Source organism: Carassius auratus, chromosome 9 (genome assembly GCF_003368295.1).
Source record: "Carassius auratus strain Wakin chromosome 9, ASM336829v1, whole genome shotgun sequence".
Classification (NCBI taxonomy): domain Eukaryota; kingdom Metazoa; phylum Chordata; class Actinopteri; order Cypriniformes; family Cyprinidae; genus Carassius; species Carassius auratus.
The window spans coordinates 22,503,255-22,520,007 of NC_039251.1; the positions used below are offsets into that span (position 1 = coordinate 22,503,255).

The 16,753-nt window shown below is 36.1% G+C and overlaps 2 protein-coding genes across 5 annotated transcripts; one reads left to right on the forward strand and one right to left on the reverse strand.

The window, feature by feature from the left end:
- The first annotated feature begins 7 nt into the window (after positions 1 to 7).
- On the forward strand, positions 8 to 9,676 carry si:ch1073-416j23.1 (rac GTPase-activating protein 1). 3 transcript variants are annotated; one of them, XM_026272051.1, is made up of 16 exons: positions 8 to 173; positions 1,556 to 1,758; positions 2,153 to 2,289; positions 2,384 to 2,456; positions 2,573 to 2,629; positions 3,215 to 3,313; positions 4,012 to 4,153; positions 4,230 to 4,375; positions 5,874 to 6,035; positions 6,124 to 6,219; positions 6,444 to 6,642; positions 8,031 to 8,136; positions 8,229 to 8,361; positions 8,452 to 8,575; positions 9,118 to 9,229; positions 9,309 to 9,676. In XM_026272051.1, the coding sequence occupies exons 1-16, from the start codon at positions 92 to 94 to the stop codon at positions 9,361 to 9,363; spliced, it is 1,926 nt and encodes a 641-aa protein (XP_026127836.1). In that variant the 5' UTR covers positions 8 to 91; the 3' UTR covers positions 9,364 to 9,676. The 3 variants fall into 3 exon arrangements, 2 of the variants coding, with proteins under 2 accessions (XP_026127836.1, XP_026127835.1); XM_026272050.1 differs by lacking the exon at positions 2,384 to 2,456 and having other exon boundaries at positions 2,153 to 2,383; XR_003292809.1 differs by lacking the exons at positions 2,384 to 2,456; positions 9,309 to 9,676 and having other exon boundaries at positions 2,153 to 2,383; positions 8,483 to 8,575.
- A 260-nt stretch (positions 9,677 to 9,936) lies between these two features.
- LOC113108759 (mannose-1-phosphate guanyltransferase alpha-A-like) lies at positions 9,937 to 15,341 on the reverse strand. 2 transcript variants are annotated; one of them, XM_026272052.1, is made up of 13 exons: positions 15,014 to 15,341; positions 14,558 to 14,655; positions 14,346 to 14,449; positions 14,047 to 14,239; positions 13,878 to 13,937; positions 13,663 to 13,793; positions 13,505 to 13,519; positions 12,424 to 12,558; positions 12,233 to 12,330; positions 12,105 to 12,151; positions 10,944 to 11,036; positions 10,652 to 10,820; positions 9,937 to 10,561 (listed from the first exon to the last, which is right to left on the reverse strand). In XM_026272052.1, the coding sequence occupies exons 1-13, from the start codon at positions 15,051 to 15,053 to the stop codon at positions 10,461 to 10,463; spliced, it is 1,284 nt and encodes a 427-aa protein (XP_026127837.1). In that variant the 5' UTR covers positions 15,054 to 15,341; the 3' UTR covers positions 9,937 to 10,460. The 2 variants fall into 2 exon arrangements, with proteins under 2 accessions (XP_026127837.1, XP_026127838.1); XM_026272053.1 differs by lacking the exon at positions 13,505 to 13,519.
- Positions 15,342 to 16,753: the final 1,412 nt, after the last annotated feature.

Genomic DNA, 16,753 nt, shown 5'->3' on the forward strand with positions numbered 1-16,753 from the left:
TCCATGTGACCCGCGACTTTACACTCACGTGACGCATTTAAAGCGGTTTGTTTGAGTTTGATGCGGATCCTCGGATCATGCCGACTCGATCATGGGGGATCAGTTTATACGAGAAGTCCTCAGTCTGTGTTTGCAAAGGCTTGCTATCGAAGAAGCGTCTAACTCTGAGCTCGGTAAGATATTATGGGACCTGTTATTTATTTTTAAATTTGCATCTCTGACCCTGAGCTCCAAAAACAAAAACTCTTGTTATTTGTATTTTTCCTCATATTAATTTTTTTTTCTAAACATAATGGTTCTCCACCATGTTGTGTGTTGTTGTGTGGTTGCAGTGTAAGATGTATTGTAGGCTATATGTGGAGTTTTGCCATACTGTTCTCTATTTGCTGTAGCGTGGTTTTTATGTTGCACTGAGCAAGAAGTTTAAATGGCAACATATCCAGATTTATTTTACGTTTTTTATATTCATTGCGCAAGCAATGCACTTTTCTGAATATCAGCACATGTGCCATTAATTTTTTACAACAGTGAACAGCAACAGTGTTTCGTTCCTTGAATGAATCCGTTTATGAACGAGTCGAGTGAGCCAGTGACTCAACAGTCCATTCAGATGAACTTGTTTGGTTTGGTTTCTAATTGAATCATCCGTTTTGAACGAATCGTTTGATTTGAATGATTCAATAAATAATTTATTAAAACGTGGACTTGCTGCCACCTACTGGCGGTTTTATTGTCATCATATTTATCCATGACATTCCTAATCCAGACAAGGTGCCATCACTACCAGCTCAAAAACATATTTAGCAAAATATTAACCAAAATTCCTCCATTTCAGGCACCAGAAGCAAAAAAAAAAAAAAGTATAAATAATAGTTCATTTAATGAGGCAATTCTTTCACTTAATAAAAACCTTTTTAAAAATTACACATTTCGTAATCATTATGTACAATTAGCTACTGGACCACAAAACCCTGCCCAACTGAAAAAGAAACTGAGCACACCATCCCCCCTAAATATTTGTACAATTTGATCACTGATAAGGCTACTATTCTAGCTAGCAATCACCCCCTGTATGCCCGCTCGTTGATAAAAACAGATGCTTTAATAATATGTATTGATGGGTGGATGTTCAGTCAAATGCAGGACTATTTTAAAATCATTTAAGGTAAAATAAACTCATTTGAAATTACTCTTATTTTTATATGGATGTTGAAAAGGTAAGTTGAGTCAATTTCAGTGTAACATGAGGGATCATTTAGACATCTGTAAAGTGTTGAGGGTATTGTTTCAACAGATCTTTTGAAAGACACAAATACTTTTTAATTTTTTGTTACATTTTTACTTTGAGAAAAAAAACGTGCAAATGGTTATTTGATTACCACAGATTACCCACTTTTTATTGTTGAACTGTAACCGCTTCATATCTTTGTGCTAGAATCATAAAAAAAACTACTCTTGTGCTTTCAGAAAGCATGTTTTGTCTTGACCGTCGTTCTTTGATCTGCGTGTATATTTTGCCATATTGAAATCTCACCAGTTGTCTTTTATCTACAAGAGTTCATCGAGGTGGTGAGGAACTTTGAAGTTGCCCGGAAGAAATGGCTTCATGCAGAGCTGGAGCTGAAAAAACAGAAGGAGCTCCTGGTCAAATCTGATGTGGCTCGAGCTGCGCTGGAGGTCAAACTCAAACATGCTCGGAACCAGCTGGACGTGGAGATCAAGAAACGCTACAAAGCTGAGGCCGACTACCAGTGCCTGGTTAAAATTAAAATCTTATCCCATGTGCAGTAATGTAAAGAAGCTAGATTTGTGTTTGTGTTTTGTGTTTAATTATTTAATTTTTATTATTATATACTATTTTTCTTTCTTTCGTGAATTAAATGGGCTGTTTAGCTACTACACCTTGAGATTTGTATGTAAATGTTGAAGCCAACAAGGAAAATGTTGCCAGTTTGGCCACAATGTGATTAACAGACTTGGTGGAGGGCGTCATTGAGTACAGGGCCATGTGATTGTGGGCGGTCATGACTCATGTGTTAATGTGCATAGAGAGTTCATAAAACAGAAGTTCTCTGTGATTTATTAACCATTGTTGTGAGAGTTTATTAAGGATACTTATTGTATCTTTTTCGCTCATTCATTCATTTGACAGGAGCGGCAGATGCAGTTGATATGTGACGTACTGGTGCATGACAGCAAGTCAAATGCTTGTCTCAATGACGAGCAGAGGTCAATGCTGACCAGCTTCAGTCACAAAGGAGCCAGTGTCCCACAGCACAGAGGAAAACGGTACCTCAGCGATCGGCACGGACTTGATGCAGTTCTCAGTTTGGAGTTTTTCCCCTTTCCCAATGCCGTTTTCCATCTTGTGTCTTTATATCAGGTTATCAGTGATTGATGAGTCCTCCTTTCTGTCACACTCTGACATTAGTTATGACAGAACGGATGATGACTTGGTGGAGTATCATATTTAGTATCATTTTTATTCATGCTGTAGGATTATTGTCAGACCCATGTGCATAAAAGTCATTGAAAAGATTTCTGAAAATGATTTCGCTGGTATGATTTCCAGGACTTGGACAACACCGCGTTTGTTAAGCCTCTCAAGTCAAGAGCTCGTGAGAGAAGAGTAAGTGCTGCCAGTTTTCTAGATAATTACTGTTTTTCTTTCATATTGTGTCTATTGTTGAAATGTTAATATATTTTGAAATATTACTACAATTTAAAAATAATGTTTTCTATTTTAATATATTTAAAAAATAATTTATTCCTGCTATGACGGAGCTGATTTATCAACTGCCATTACTTAGTAAGCCATTACTTATTTATTTTCAATGTTTAAGACGATTGTAATGCCTCATGTTTTTTTGTGTGTAAACCGTGATGCATTTAAAAAAGTGGAAATAGATGGAATAAATGGAAAGGCTAGGAATCCAAATCTAGTCTAAAGTAGCAAAAAGGAAAAATTCTAACATCATTCAATCATGCTGTTTAAATGAGTACATTTGTGTCATTTTAATGAGTTCTGAATGTATGCTATACATTATTAGATAAAATATTATATTATGATATATTTATAGCACACTAAATATTCCCATTCCTTTTTCAAATTTCTCAAGTTCTAGAAGACACAACATTATGTCTGTTGTTAAGTGCTAGTATATTTTGTAGTTTTGTCCTTAATGTGTCTCATTTTATCACTGCTTGTTTTTAGCGGTCATCAATGGGCCCAAGTGTTGGTCCTCCGGTTCAAAAACGAGGAAGAGTAAGCGGGCGTTCAGGAGATCTACTGGGGGCTAGACCTCTGGAGAAGGTTGGTAGAAGTTTATTAAATCTACTCTTTACTTTTCTTATTTCAGTTGTTTTAACCGTTTCGGTACAAACAAAACCACCAAGAGTGAAACATTTTAAACCCAAATGATCTGAATCTTCGATATTTGATTCCACCATGCATCATTTGTAACTTTTAAGTTAATGCATCATATTAATTTTACAGTCAGTATAGTGTTTTCAATCTTTATTAATTGTAGATATCACTTATCATTTAATGAAACCTCTCCCCTAGCTGAGATATCAGTGAGGACTGTAACGCACAGTTAAAAAGTGTGAGGTATATCTTGTGAATACATACTCTACATATTAGTAGTGGGATTATACTGTATTCCCTCTTTAGGTTAGTCTGGTGTCGTTTCTCATCAGCTCGTTCGTTCATCAGTCACTGCTTGCCCTCAAATCGCCCACACCCACTGCCACACTGCTCGGATGAGAAGCAGTGGGCCATGTCCTGTCTGTCTCCCTCCATGGGACTCGTATCACTCCCACTCAGCTGGCACTGATCACTAAGAGAGAAGCAAAGCAATTTGGCACCTTGAGAAACTACATTTGTCCAGGAACGTGGACACGAGCTAGATAACCAATTGTTATGCTACTCTAAGGGTCTTCCATTTCGGCAGAGAGAATGATTGGCTTCAAATGGATTTTAAGTGTTTGTTTGTCTGTGTATGTGCTTAGGAAATCGAGACGACGATTGTGAAGGCATCCGTCACTACCCCAGAGACTAGAGGTCAGATTCACATGGTAATAGACATAACCCAGGAGACTCCAGAATATCAGTCCAGGGCTCTCAGAAATGAAAATTTTCCGTCTGTTGATGGTAAATAAGACTCAGAAGGTGCCACTTTCACTGACACATTCTAACCTTCTGAAACTAACCAGAGTCCTTCGTGCAGAACAAACGTCTGTGTGGGCACACAGTGAAGTCACAGAGGCTGAAACAGTTGTTGAAATGGAGGTGAGCGTCCCGGAGCCAGCCGTCCCTCAGGACCTCACGCCCACCGTGGATAAGACTTTGCAGCATGTTTTCCAGCAAAAAACAGTAGGAGGCTGTTCAGTAGTACTTCTCAACATATTGTGAGGCTTTCACATCTGGTTTTAACATCAGTTTCATGAGTCAGGAAGCAAACATTTAGTTTATTTTTTTATTTTTTTATTTTTTTATATAGTATGATTTAATATTAGAGACATTTTTCACATTCCCAGGATTCCCAGAAGCTAAAATTATCTTAGTTGGGTAAACTTGAAAGTTGTGGACGAAAACCACAACAAACTTTATTTATTTTTATTTTTTTTTGAGTACATTTATTATATTATTTATTTGAATTAATTCTAGAGAGAGAGATGAAAGTTGCATGTGTGCATCTCATTCTCCAAAAGTGAAGCTGTGAATTGCATTCCTTCAAAACATACATTTTACCCTCTAGCTGCTGAAAAATATAATGTAGCGATTCAGTATCGATGCAACTATATTATTTTACTTAAAGGTGATATAACACAAAGTATAAAGTTCTAAAAGCATATAAAATACAATAAAAAAATATGAAAACATAAAAAATATATAGTAAAACTTTCAGTCTGTGAAAAGGATCCATGTAATATGACGGATTATTATATTCTATTTTATTATATTGTTTAACATGTTATATAATACATTATATTGTTTAACTTGAATTTATCATATAAAAGTAATTATTCATAAATAGAGTTGCATTTACTATAAATGTATAACAGTTTCAGAACCTCCCCAGCCTATTGAATGTGCACTATGCAATTATTTCAGTATGTAATAGTGGAAAGTGAAATAATGAAGTGCAATATAAGGAAACTATGCCAAATATGTGGCTTCTGGTTTACAATTGTTAATAAGTGGTCAAAGTTTTAATTTTTAACAAGGTGTCTGACCTAAAGGGATGGTTCACCCAAAAATGAAAATATTCATTAATTAATCATCCTCATATTGTTCCAAACCTGTGTCTGCCATAACGCACGCATTCAACATGTGTGTTATGGCAGACACTGACATGGAATGGAAGCATTGTTGAATAAAGTCTTGTTTTATTTGTGCACAGAAAGTTTTCTCGTAGCTTCATAAAATTACTGTTAATGACTGATGTCACATGGACTATTTTAATGATGTCCTTACTACGCTTCTGGGTCATGAACATGTTAGTTACATTGCTGTCTATGCAGGGTCAGAAAGCTCCTGGATTTCATCACAAATATCTTGATTTTGCAATCTGAAGATGAACAAAGTTCTTATGGGTTTGAAGCCATATTAGGGTGAGTAATGACAGACTTTTCCTTTTTGGGTGAACTATCCCTTAACAGTTTGTGTAGCACATTTCAATGTGCATTTTTATGAAACGGTCATAGTGAAATACAGGCTTTAACTCTAAGAGGGGTCAGAGGAAAAAATAAAAATAAAACTGTTTATTAAAAAATTAAATCTCAACTTTAAAAAAAGAAAAAAATAATAGGTGCAGACTGGTCTGAATGGGGCCTGTGTGACTCCTGGGTCAGCGGATTATGTTTTCTAGGTGATTCGTCCAGAGACATGTGTGCCATGTGGGAAGAGGATTCGCTTTGGGAAGTTGGCCATAAAATGCAGAGACTGTCGATTGGTGAGCCATCCTGAGTGTAAACAACTATGTGTGGAGAGATGCAGTCCTAATGCTCATGGTTCAACCCAGCCCAATGAGGTATTCACCCTTCATAGTGCACAGTGTACGTACACATCCTTGTGTAGAGATGCCATGGTCAAAGCTTCTGTTTGTTTCCCTCTTATAGGAGACTTTAGAGAGCTTTGCTTCCACCACACGTCCAAGGATTCCCTCTCTGATTGTTCAGTGTGTTCATGAAATTGAGAGAAGAGGGCTTGAAGAGGTGTTTTTACTCAATAATACACCAACACCGGGATAGTTTCTCAAGCTGAAGTATAATTACACTGCTTGAAACACAGCGCTGTATAATTAAGCTTAATTTGGATTTAAGAAACAAATCGTTTCTAACATATTGCAGTACATTACAACATCTACTTACGTCGTATAGAGTTGATATATGAAAGTTCTCTGTATCTCATTTGTTGTATGGCTGACTGGGGTGTGTAGAAGGGTATTTACAGAGTGCCTGGAGGAGAGCGGCTGGTAAAGGAGCTGAGGGAGAAATATATTTCTGGGAAAGGCTCGCTGATGCTCCACAAAGTAGAAGAGGTTCATGCTGTCTGTGGACTCCTCAAAGACTTCCTGAGGAAGCTCAAGGAGCCTCTCATAACATTTAAGCTTCACAGAGCATTTATGGAAGCTTCTGGTGGGTATTATGGAGAAGGATTTGGTTTTAATTTTAAATATACAATATTTTTTTAAGTGCTCAACAGGGCTGCTTTTAGTTTATCAAAATACAGTAAAATCAGTAATATTGGTCAATATTATCACAATTTAAAATATTTTTTTTCTATTTGAATATATTTCAAATGTAATTTATTCCCTTTATGGCAAAGCTGAATTTTCAAAAGTTATTACTCCAGTCTTTAGTGTCACATGATACTTCAGGAATATTTCTAATATGCTGATTCTCTGCTCAAGAAACGGTTCTTATGGTTGAAAACAGTTGTGCTGTTTTAACATTTTGTGAGAAGTTTAATACGTTTTCAGAATTCGTTGATCAAGAGAAAGTTCAAAGAATGGCATTCATTTGAAATGGTGATCTTATGTAACATTCTAAATATCTTTACTGCCATGTTTGATCAGTGTAATGCATCCTTGTATTAATTCACTTTAAAACAAAAGCCTTTGAGGTAAAATATTTATGGTTAAGTATTATAACTTAATATTTACAGTGTTTATTTAAAGGGCTTTCTGGTCATTCTAGAAAAAAAACCCTAGCATTTATTAGAAAGTCAGTGAGTTGATTTTTGAAAGCTGTCTGTCCTGAAAGCCTTGTTCTTACTACTTAAAACTTCATCAAATCTATCAAGAGACCCATCTTGTCCTGACATTTAATAGTCCCAATTCAACTTTCAAAATGTTATATTCTTCGAGGAGTCTGACTAGATTATCCAAAATGGTGACAATTTTGCGGAGGGTGGATTCTATAACAAGCGTCTGGTGCTTGTGTATGCCAGAGGCAGGAGGACGTATGGTACTCTCATTCATTTAGGGCGGATGGTTGTTTCCCATTACTTGTGACACAGTTGACAAGTCCCTGATGACTCAGAAACAATCAATGTCGAACGTTATCTCCCAAACCAGCGCTTGTCTTTTTCAGCATTTTAATTTCATTCGCCACTGCTGAATGAAGGCTAAGTGGCAGATTTAGGAGCAGTCAGGGTGCTTCTGCTATTATTATGGAGTTTTTTTTTTTTTTTTTTTTCTCATAGATTCAGGATGACTCCAGGGTAAAGTACCTCCCTTTTTAAATTATAAATTGGATTGGATGTCATGGGGAGAGCATATTGTCTAATTTCCTTGGCCAAGAATGGCTGTAGCATGCAAATGAGAGAAAGTCCTTCATAATGCAAACGCTGCTACAGGTGTTTATGTACTTGCTCCATGAAACCTGATATCCTTAAAGTTACAAAAGTTGATAGTGATAATTCACCTGATCTATTGCTCTGGCAATGGAGCGTAATTGAATCTGATACTGTGGCTAGGTCTAACAAAAGTCGTCTTTTTTTTTTTTTTTTTTCTCACTCGCAGAGATGGCTGATGAAGACAAGAGTGTAGAAACATTAATAAAGACTATCAAAGAGTTGCCGCAGCCGAACAAAGACACCCTGGCCTTCCTGATTCTGCATTTGCAGAGGTAAATTGCTCCGATTTGGACATTTCTGCAACTCTGACTTTGTATACCTGTTTGTTTAAACATGTTGCAACCACATTTATGTTCTTTCTCAGAGTAATGCAGAGTCCGACGTGTCAGATGGATCTGAATAACTTATCCAGAGTGTTTGGGCCCACTGTCATTGGTCACGGGTTGTTAGAACCTTCTCCCATGACAATTATGAGAGACACGAACACCCAGCCCAAAGTAGGTAGCAAGAAAATCCAAATGTGATTCATTCCTTGTGTATTTAGCTTTGTTTCAAGAAATAAACCTCTTCTAACTTCTTTGCAACAGGTAGTAGCTCGGTTTTTGTCCTTCCCCTCAGATTTCTGGGAAGGCCTTCTAGCTGAGAAAGGGGATACAGTACTTCCTGTGGTGGATTCCAATGTCATCGGTGTCCGCCCAAGCACTAGCAGAGGTACAATGATTTCTACCATGTGTTTAGGCCCATTCACAACAAGAACGACAATTATAACCATAACTAAATGATTATCCACACCAGCACAAAATAACGTTCATCTTACTATAAGCATGAACTGCAGTTCTGTCGTCTGCCACGTTAATGCTCAAGCTCTTTAAAGCGGAATGGATTTTGATTGACAATTTGATTTATCAGTTGTTCAAGGGTTGTGAAAGTGATTTTAACAATATAAAAAAATGTTGTCCCATTATCAGTCATAGCTGCTATTCTTTAACATATACAGAATTCTTTAACTAAATTATGGTTGTTATAGTTGTCATCCTTGTTGTTGTGAACAGGTCTTTAAAGTTAACATATAAACTGGCTGGTTAAAGTTCCATTGCTCACTTAATTATTATTTTCTTTTATTTTAATTCCATTTTTATTGTCTAAAATAATTTTAAAATCTTAAATGTTGTTGTATTTTTCAGTTTGTAGTCTATATTTTGCCTAAGTCTATGTTTTAAAATGTTTTTTTTTTTTTTAATTTGTGGGAACAGATAAGATATTCAAACCTCTGACCTCTCCTGAGTTGAGTAAATACTCTAAAACTACATCCGGTGGCTCAATAAAGGGTCGGATCAAGCACTTCGGTGGCACTTTCAATAACCCGTAAGCTACTATCCCTTGTTTTATTGGTCTGGAGCATGTTCGTATTGCGGATTTTCATAACCATTATTTTTCTTTCTAGAAGCAAACCAAAAAATGATTCAGGGAAAAAGAAATTCTTCACATCCCCCAAATGATTTGTGTGTGTGTGTGTGTGTGTGTGTGTGTGTGTATATTTTGTGTTGCACAGGGACACTGAACTGTTTTTTCTCCACCACAAAAAATGAAACTTTTTAGCACTTCATATTCTACCTTGAAAAAACTTTTCCTATGAATGTAATTCTGTCCAGAAGTGTAAAAAACTATGAAATATGAGACTACACCCTTTGTATTTTCTGCAGAATGTTTGTCTATTTATTATGCATGTAGGAAATGTCCTGGAAAATATTTAAAGGTGTTATGAACACAGGGTGAAATGGCAAAATGATTTGAAATAAACTAGATGAATTCATCTCCTCCTTTGTGGATTTTATTTTTTTAATAATAAGGACAGAATCTGCCGTAGTGCCTTCAGAAGATAGGCAGTATAATAAATTTCTAAATAAGCATTTTGTTGACAAACTGCAAAATGTGAAGTCTGTAATTGAATAATTTGTCTTGATCTTAAAGGTTAAGAAATAATAATTGATGGTCTTGTAGCTGTTTAACCATAAATACAGACACTGTGATTTTTCTACAAGGGCAGCAGTAAATTACTTTATTACCTTTTGTGACTTAATCAAAATATAATTTATTGCAGACGTCTGACTCTTGCACTGCGCTTGGCTTTCATACAGGGAGCAGTCACAAAAACATCAATTATTCAAAACAAATAGCAATACTACTGGTATCCAATTACAAGATTTTACCATTTGTCTTACCATTTTTTGTTTTCCATGACATGTTAAATGCTGGAATGAATGGTAACAGACTGCACGAATAAACATTCATTTTTTGCACTGTTTTTGTGAATATCTTGAACATTTCACTGACAAGAGGGAGCCAACAAGCTGTAAATAAAACGAATTTCAAGTCATTCCAGAAACAGTTTGACAAAGAGAAGATATTCTACAGCATAACTCTTTCTGCATTTGTTTTATTCAGCTTTGACGAGATAATTGTACAATGGTAAATCCATATGCACAATACAGTGGCAGACATTTTATCTTCAGATGATTCATCCATTTCATCCATCCATTTTCATTTCAAATAACTGTTTTATTTGTATGAAAATGACAAGTAAGAATAAATGAAACTACAGTATGATCTGGTTTTTGAAGCTTCTGTTGAGGTCTTTATGTGGCAGGACGATGGAGTTGAGTATGATGACCTCAGATGGGATATTTACATTACAGCCTGATGAGATCGAGAGAGAAGCAGTGAGAAGTCACATTAGATGAACCACTTTTAAATGCATATATTCATGATGTTGTTCTATAAAATTACCTAGAATTGTAATGGATGGTGTTAGTTTTCCATCTCTGAACAGTGTCTCACTGTCAATTTTGGCAAATGGGTCATTAGGATTTGGGTCACTAGGGGTCCCTTCCACTCTGGCCCATTTGCCAATGGTGCTGTCCCAGCCCACAATACTATTCAAAACGCAGCTGTGATCCTATAGAACACAAAATTAATATACTGTGTAATATTGTGTCGAGTCATTGGTTTTAAATGCAAGAGAAAGCAATAGGGATAGAAAGGGAGAGTTCTGTGCCACTGGTTAGGAGCATGAACTCACCTGTAAAGTAGCACCATGGAGGATGATGGACTCCCTCACACGCACTCCTGCACCAATCGTTACACCTGTTCCTATGGACACATTGGGACCTAACTAAAAAAGAAAAGAAACAACATAGGTGTTAGCTGTCCAAGTCTCAACATCTTCTGTAGCTATTGGGGTGCCTCAGGGCTCCGTTTTTTGGAATACTTCTCTTGTCTGTCTACATGACATCACTAGGCTGTCATTCAAAAACATGGCTTTTCGTATCACTGCTGTGCTGATGACATTTAGTTCTACCTCTCATTCCATCGTGATGATCCAGCAATAGCTGTTTGCATCTTAGCACGTCTAACAGACATTTCTTCAGACTTCTTCCGTTTACAACAATGAGGGCAAGCTAGATTAAAGTGATTGTTACGTTTTGAATTTGGAATATGGAAACACATCGATTCACTACTGGAGGCATTTGTTCACCCCGCGGAGCCATGTGAAACAAGTTTTTTATTTTTATGGATGGGCGCTTTTTATTTATCTTCTTTTGGACTGAAGCAATGCAACACCCGCTGACTGCAATGATAGAGCTTGAAAAATCAAAGACAATTTTTTATACAACTCCAACTGGATTCATCTGAAAGAAGAAAGTCATATACACCTAGGATGCCTTGGGGGTGAGTAAAACGCAGGCTAATTTTCCTTTTTTGGATAAAATAACCCTTTAACTGTTCCCAGCTGGTGGAATGATCTGCCAAACTCGATCCAAGCAGCTGAGTCTTTAGCCATCTTCAAAAAACATCTAAACATCTCTACCATCTAAACTTAACCCTCTAACACAAGAGTTCTTTATTCTATTTCTAATCTTTCTACTTGTTTTCTTTTGATTTATTAAAAAACTGAACAACTTGACCCTCTAATACTAGCACTCTCTTACTTTTCTAGATTACCTGTTTTCATTTGAATTATTAAAATAAGTTTATCCATTCTATCTCTACACAAGTACAATATTGCTATGTTAATATCATAACCAAACATACTTGTGCTCAAATCAAATCCTGATGGCTATTATTCTGCAAATCTTCTGCTGAACATACTTTTTCATGCAGAAGTGTCACATTGCAGAAGTTTAATACATTGCAAATGATTGATGAGGAACTCTAAATGTCAATATCAAGAAACACTTACCACAGCAGTTGGATCGATGTTGGCAGTTGGATGTATATAAACATTTCCTAAAAAAAAAAATGCATTGGAAGGCCTGCATAAATGACTCTCTCAGACAAACAAAATGTATACTTCCACTGAGCATTTACCTCTGGTCTTTGGCCCTCCTTCTCTATTAGTAGCTAACCTCTCTGGATGTGTTTTGTGATACTGATTAAGATACAAACGGCTTGCATAGATCGCAGATCTGAAAAAAAGAGGCGAGCATAACCTTAAATACACAATGCAGCAGCATAATCAGTGCATAATTGTGATTAAACAGCATATGTCAACAACTAACCCTGCAGATTTGATTTGGCTCCAAAAGCGGTCTGTTTTGTACACGTATAATTTGCCTTGGCCTGCCAGTGCCGTAAAGATGTCCTGCTCCAGACGGATCACCTCTGCCCGATGCCAGCCATTGGACTGCTCCTCTCTACAGAACACAACCACATAGTACCAAATAAAATCTTAATTGCACCCTCTGGTGATATCAGGATATGTTTTACAACCCAGGACATAGAATGATATAAAACGACATGATGGACAAACACATAATTAGGAAAGTAAACTTAAACAAAAACAAATTAATGAAAATAAAAGGTAAATGCCAAAGATCCAGAGTGTTAAGTTAGGTCCACAAAAGCGTGCATGCGCATTAACGTTTGTTTATGTTGTTGCCGTTGAAAGCGTCTATACTCTCATTCCAACATAATAATCAAGGAACAGTGCTGCCATACCATGGGTGCAGCAGGCGCAGTAATATTACGCAGTGCCTGAAAATAGTCCCCAGCAACTCTGCTATTGCTGCAACTACACAAATTCGCTGGAGACTATTCTAAATGTATAGTTCCTAGCCATATCAGCCTAGTAAATCACAACTTTTTATTTTCAATCGGTCTTAGTACACAATGTAACTACAGAAGAGTTAAGTTTTAAATAGGAAAAAAAACAGCAAGATGCTAATGGTCTAATCAGATTCAATGATCTATGCTAAGCTAAAAGTGCTACCGCCAGACCCGGAAATCGGTTGAATGGGTTTGAAAATGGTAATATTCAACTGTTTATCTCTAGGGGAGTTGGAAAATGAGCCTATTTTCATAAATTTCCTTTAAGTCTTTGTTCAAGCCATCAATACACATCATTTTCAAATATGTTTTAGATAATCGTGTTTAACGCCAATTATCATATTTTTTTTTGCTTCAAATCAAAGTTTGTGATGTTATCACAACATGTGTGAAGCGTTGTTATCATCACAACATGCTAAGATGATTCTAGTTGACAGATCACACAAGCAGGTGAGCTCACTACAAAATCTACATCACACTTGCTCCTTCTCGTTCTACATCCAAAGCAGACCTTCAGTCCACGTACAAACTTACCCCTGGTCATAATATCTGATGATGGATCAGGAAACAGAATGATGGCAGACAGGAAGGAGTTAGAGGGAAAAAGATAAATGAACAAAACCAAGAGAAAGAAATGGATTAAGTATGCATGCACTTCCTCTCAAGAACCCCACAGGATTTGTCCCACTCACAACATCATGTCCTGTTGGTTCTTCTGGAAAACTGCTCCGATGTGCTGGAATATCTCTGGAGTGAACAGGTATATTCCACAGTTGATTATGTCACTCACAAACGTGCTGGGCTTCTCGACATAATGCAAGACCTGGAGAATATGATACGACACTTATGATCTTATTTCTTATTGCTTCAAGTAAAAAAAAATAATAATAATAATAATCTTGATTACCTCATTAGTTTGTTCATTCTCAACAATGCAGCCGTAGTTCAGGGACTGTTTTCTGTTGGCCTGAAACAATCAGATTTGATTTTCAAGCATTTTATAAACAGCCTGTCTTGTGTCTTTTATTATATTCTATCTATCTATGATTTAACACATAAACACAAGAACTCCTAACCGTGGTGCCTAGGATGACAAAACTGTAAGCGTCTCCGTGCTCTTTCTGGAAGTCCAGCATCTCTGGCAGAGGAAACTCTGAGCACACATCAGCATTCATGACAAAAAATGCTTCTGGACTGCCAGACAGAATCTGATCTCTGAAATGGTAGATTCCTCCTCCGGTGCCCAGAGCAGCGTACTCCTGAAGGTATCTGAGGGGGATTCAGACAATCCATGTAAACAAAAGCCGTCTCCAACTTTTAAAAACAATTAATACAAATGTTACATTATAATGATATTATACTTTCTATTATATACCTTATTGAGATTTTGAAATCTTGTTGGGCGCATGACAAAAATCTGTTTAGTTCTTCATTGGGCTGGTAAAAGCCAATAAGTAAGATCTCCTTCATATTCGGAAGCTAAAGAAAATAATAAGTCATAAAAATTGATAAACAAGTGCACAACTTTTCCCTATAGGTAAATTCATTAAATATCTATTTATCTCTATATGAACTGAAAATATGTACCTTGGAGCAGGCCTCAATGTGATGCTGTAGCATTGGCACTCCAGCCACTGGAAACAGAGGCTTGGGCACCTCAAAAGACAGCGGGCGAAACCGGGTGCCTGTATGAACAGCAGGAACACAAAATCAGACTTTCCATTATTTAAGGTCCATTGAATGTCCACTGATGATAATTGTATATTTCTATCCATCTTATTCACACACAAAAAAAATAATAATAATAAAAAAGAAATACTTTATTTCAAAATGGTATTTAAGACATATTTAGGATAAAAAGGTCCTGTCCTTAGAATATAATAATGATAATTATTATTAATAATAATGCTGAGAATATCACATACACAAAAAATAAAACAATAAAACAATAGGTCACAGGTCTACTACACATGACAGGACGTACACAATGTTGATGTTTGTCAGTCTGCACCACTGATACGAGTCTGAGGGATATTTACTCACCCTTTTGAGGACCTCCGATAAGAATAACAGCCTTCAGCATGATTACTTCCTCTTCCTCTTATATATACATATAAGCATAGACAGCATATAAGTGCAAAAATCAAAAGTACTGCTGAGGTTGATGTAAACAGATGGTCGAGCAGGAAGTAACTTAAACTCCTTCAGTGAATCGATTTGATGCATAAATGTCCATGTTTGGCTTCAAAGTACAAAAATACAATAACAACAGCAACAAAAGCATTTGTTTATAAATCTAATTCCAAATCAAATAGCATGACAGCATCGTAAAATCTTACGAGCTCGCGTTGAAAGTTCCGGAAGTACTAGATAATTATTATTAGTTTATTTTTTCAAAATAAAAGTCATCCTAAGCCTCACACTCCTGTTTACTTGGGGCCAAAAAAAACTGTTAGATAAAGAAGACATCTGAATTATATAGTTTGATCTGTGCTATTATTATAAATTAAGTAATAACTGAATAACGTTTAATCGTTTGGGATCGTTATACCTTTGTGATTTTTTTTTTACATTATTAATTGTACTTAGCTCAGATGCAAGTAAACAGATTTTTTTTCTGCTCTTTGTTAATGGTTGTGTTCTGTGTGTTTTCTCAGATTTCTGAGATCCTGTTCATTATTATTTCATAACGAAAATATACAGTAGGAGAATATTATATTTCTTAGCACTTCAATATTTTTTTTCTGAGCTGAGTGTTGCTCTGGTTTGTATCCCATACAATGTCATACAAGATACAATCAGTTGTATTTCTGCAAGTGTAATGCAAAAGCTGGCTGAATAATTAATGGTGTAGTGGTTTGTGTGTGCGTGTCTGTGTAGACTGAAAGAGGGCACTTGGGAAGGCTGCATGAACAGACAACCGAGTGCCTCTCATCTGCTTATATTGCCTACACAGGCTATTGTTCATTCAAATCTCTAATTACATTGCAATGTACAGATTATGTAACTTAATTTTGAAAACACATGTGGAAAATAACTTGTGTCACACTGTTACCAGGTATCAGAAACATGGTATCAAAAGAATTATTGTGAATGTTGCGTAAATAAACGTCCTATATTGATTACAGAAAAGAGGGCAAATGTACATCAGAGGTGTGTGCACTAAATAATACATACTTAAAAATACATTTAAGACATAAAATGACCAATCACAAGTCAGTTAAAATAAACATAATAAAAATGACAAGTCGCAGAACAGTATGCCAAAATGACAATGATGTCATTGCTGTCTGCATTGCAACAGACTGTAAAGACTGAATGGAGAAAAATCTGATCATGTAAGTTAATGTATGATTTTCAAATTTTAATCGTATTTTTCTTTTAAAAAAATGAATCATTTAATATGTATAAAAACAAAAAAGAAAGAGCACACCGATCAAACTATCTACACATCATACTGTGTGTGTATAAACAATGCACGAGCGTGAGCGTCATAATGTTTTATGTTTTAGCGCTGTCTGTTGGTAGACAGGTTTTACTACAAGATCATTAACTAATAATGACCCATAGATATCTATGATAATGACTAACCAACATCAAATCCCTCTGCACTGCTGAATACAAAGTGTTGTCAATAAGACATGCTCATGTGAAGATATATAATATCAAATATCATTTGTTCAGATCACACAAAACAAAAGAAAAAATAGTTAACATAATTTCGAATACTAAATAGCGGTCATACAAAACAGTATTTTGGTAAGATGTTCAGACTAGTTGGGG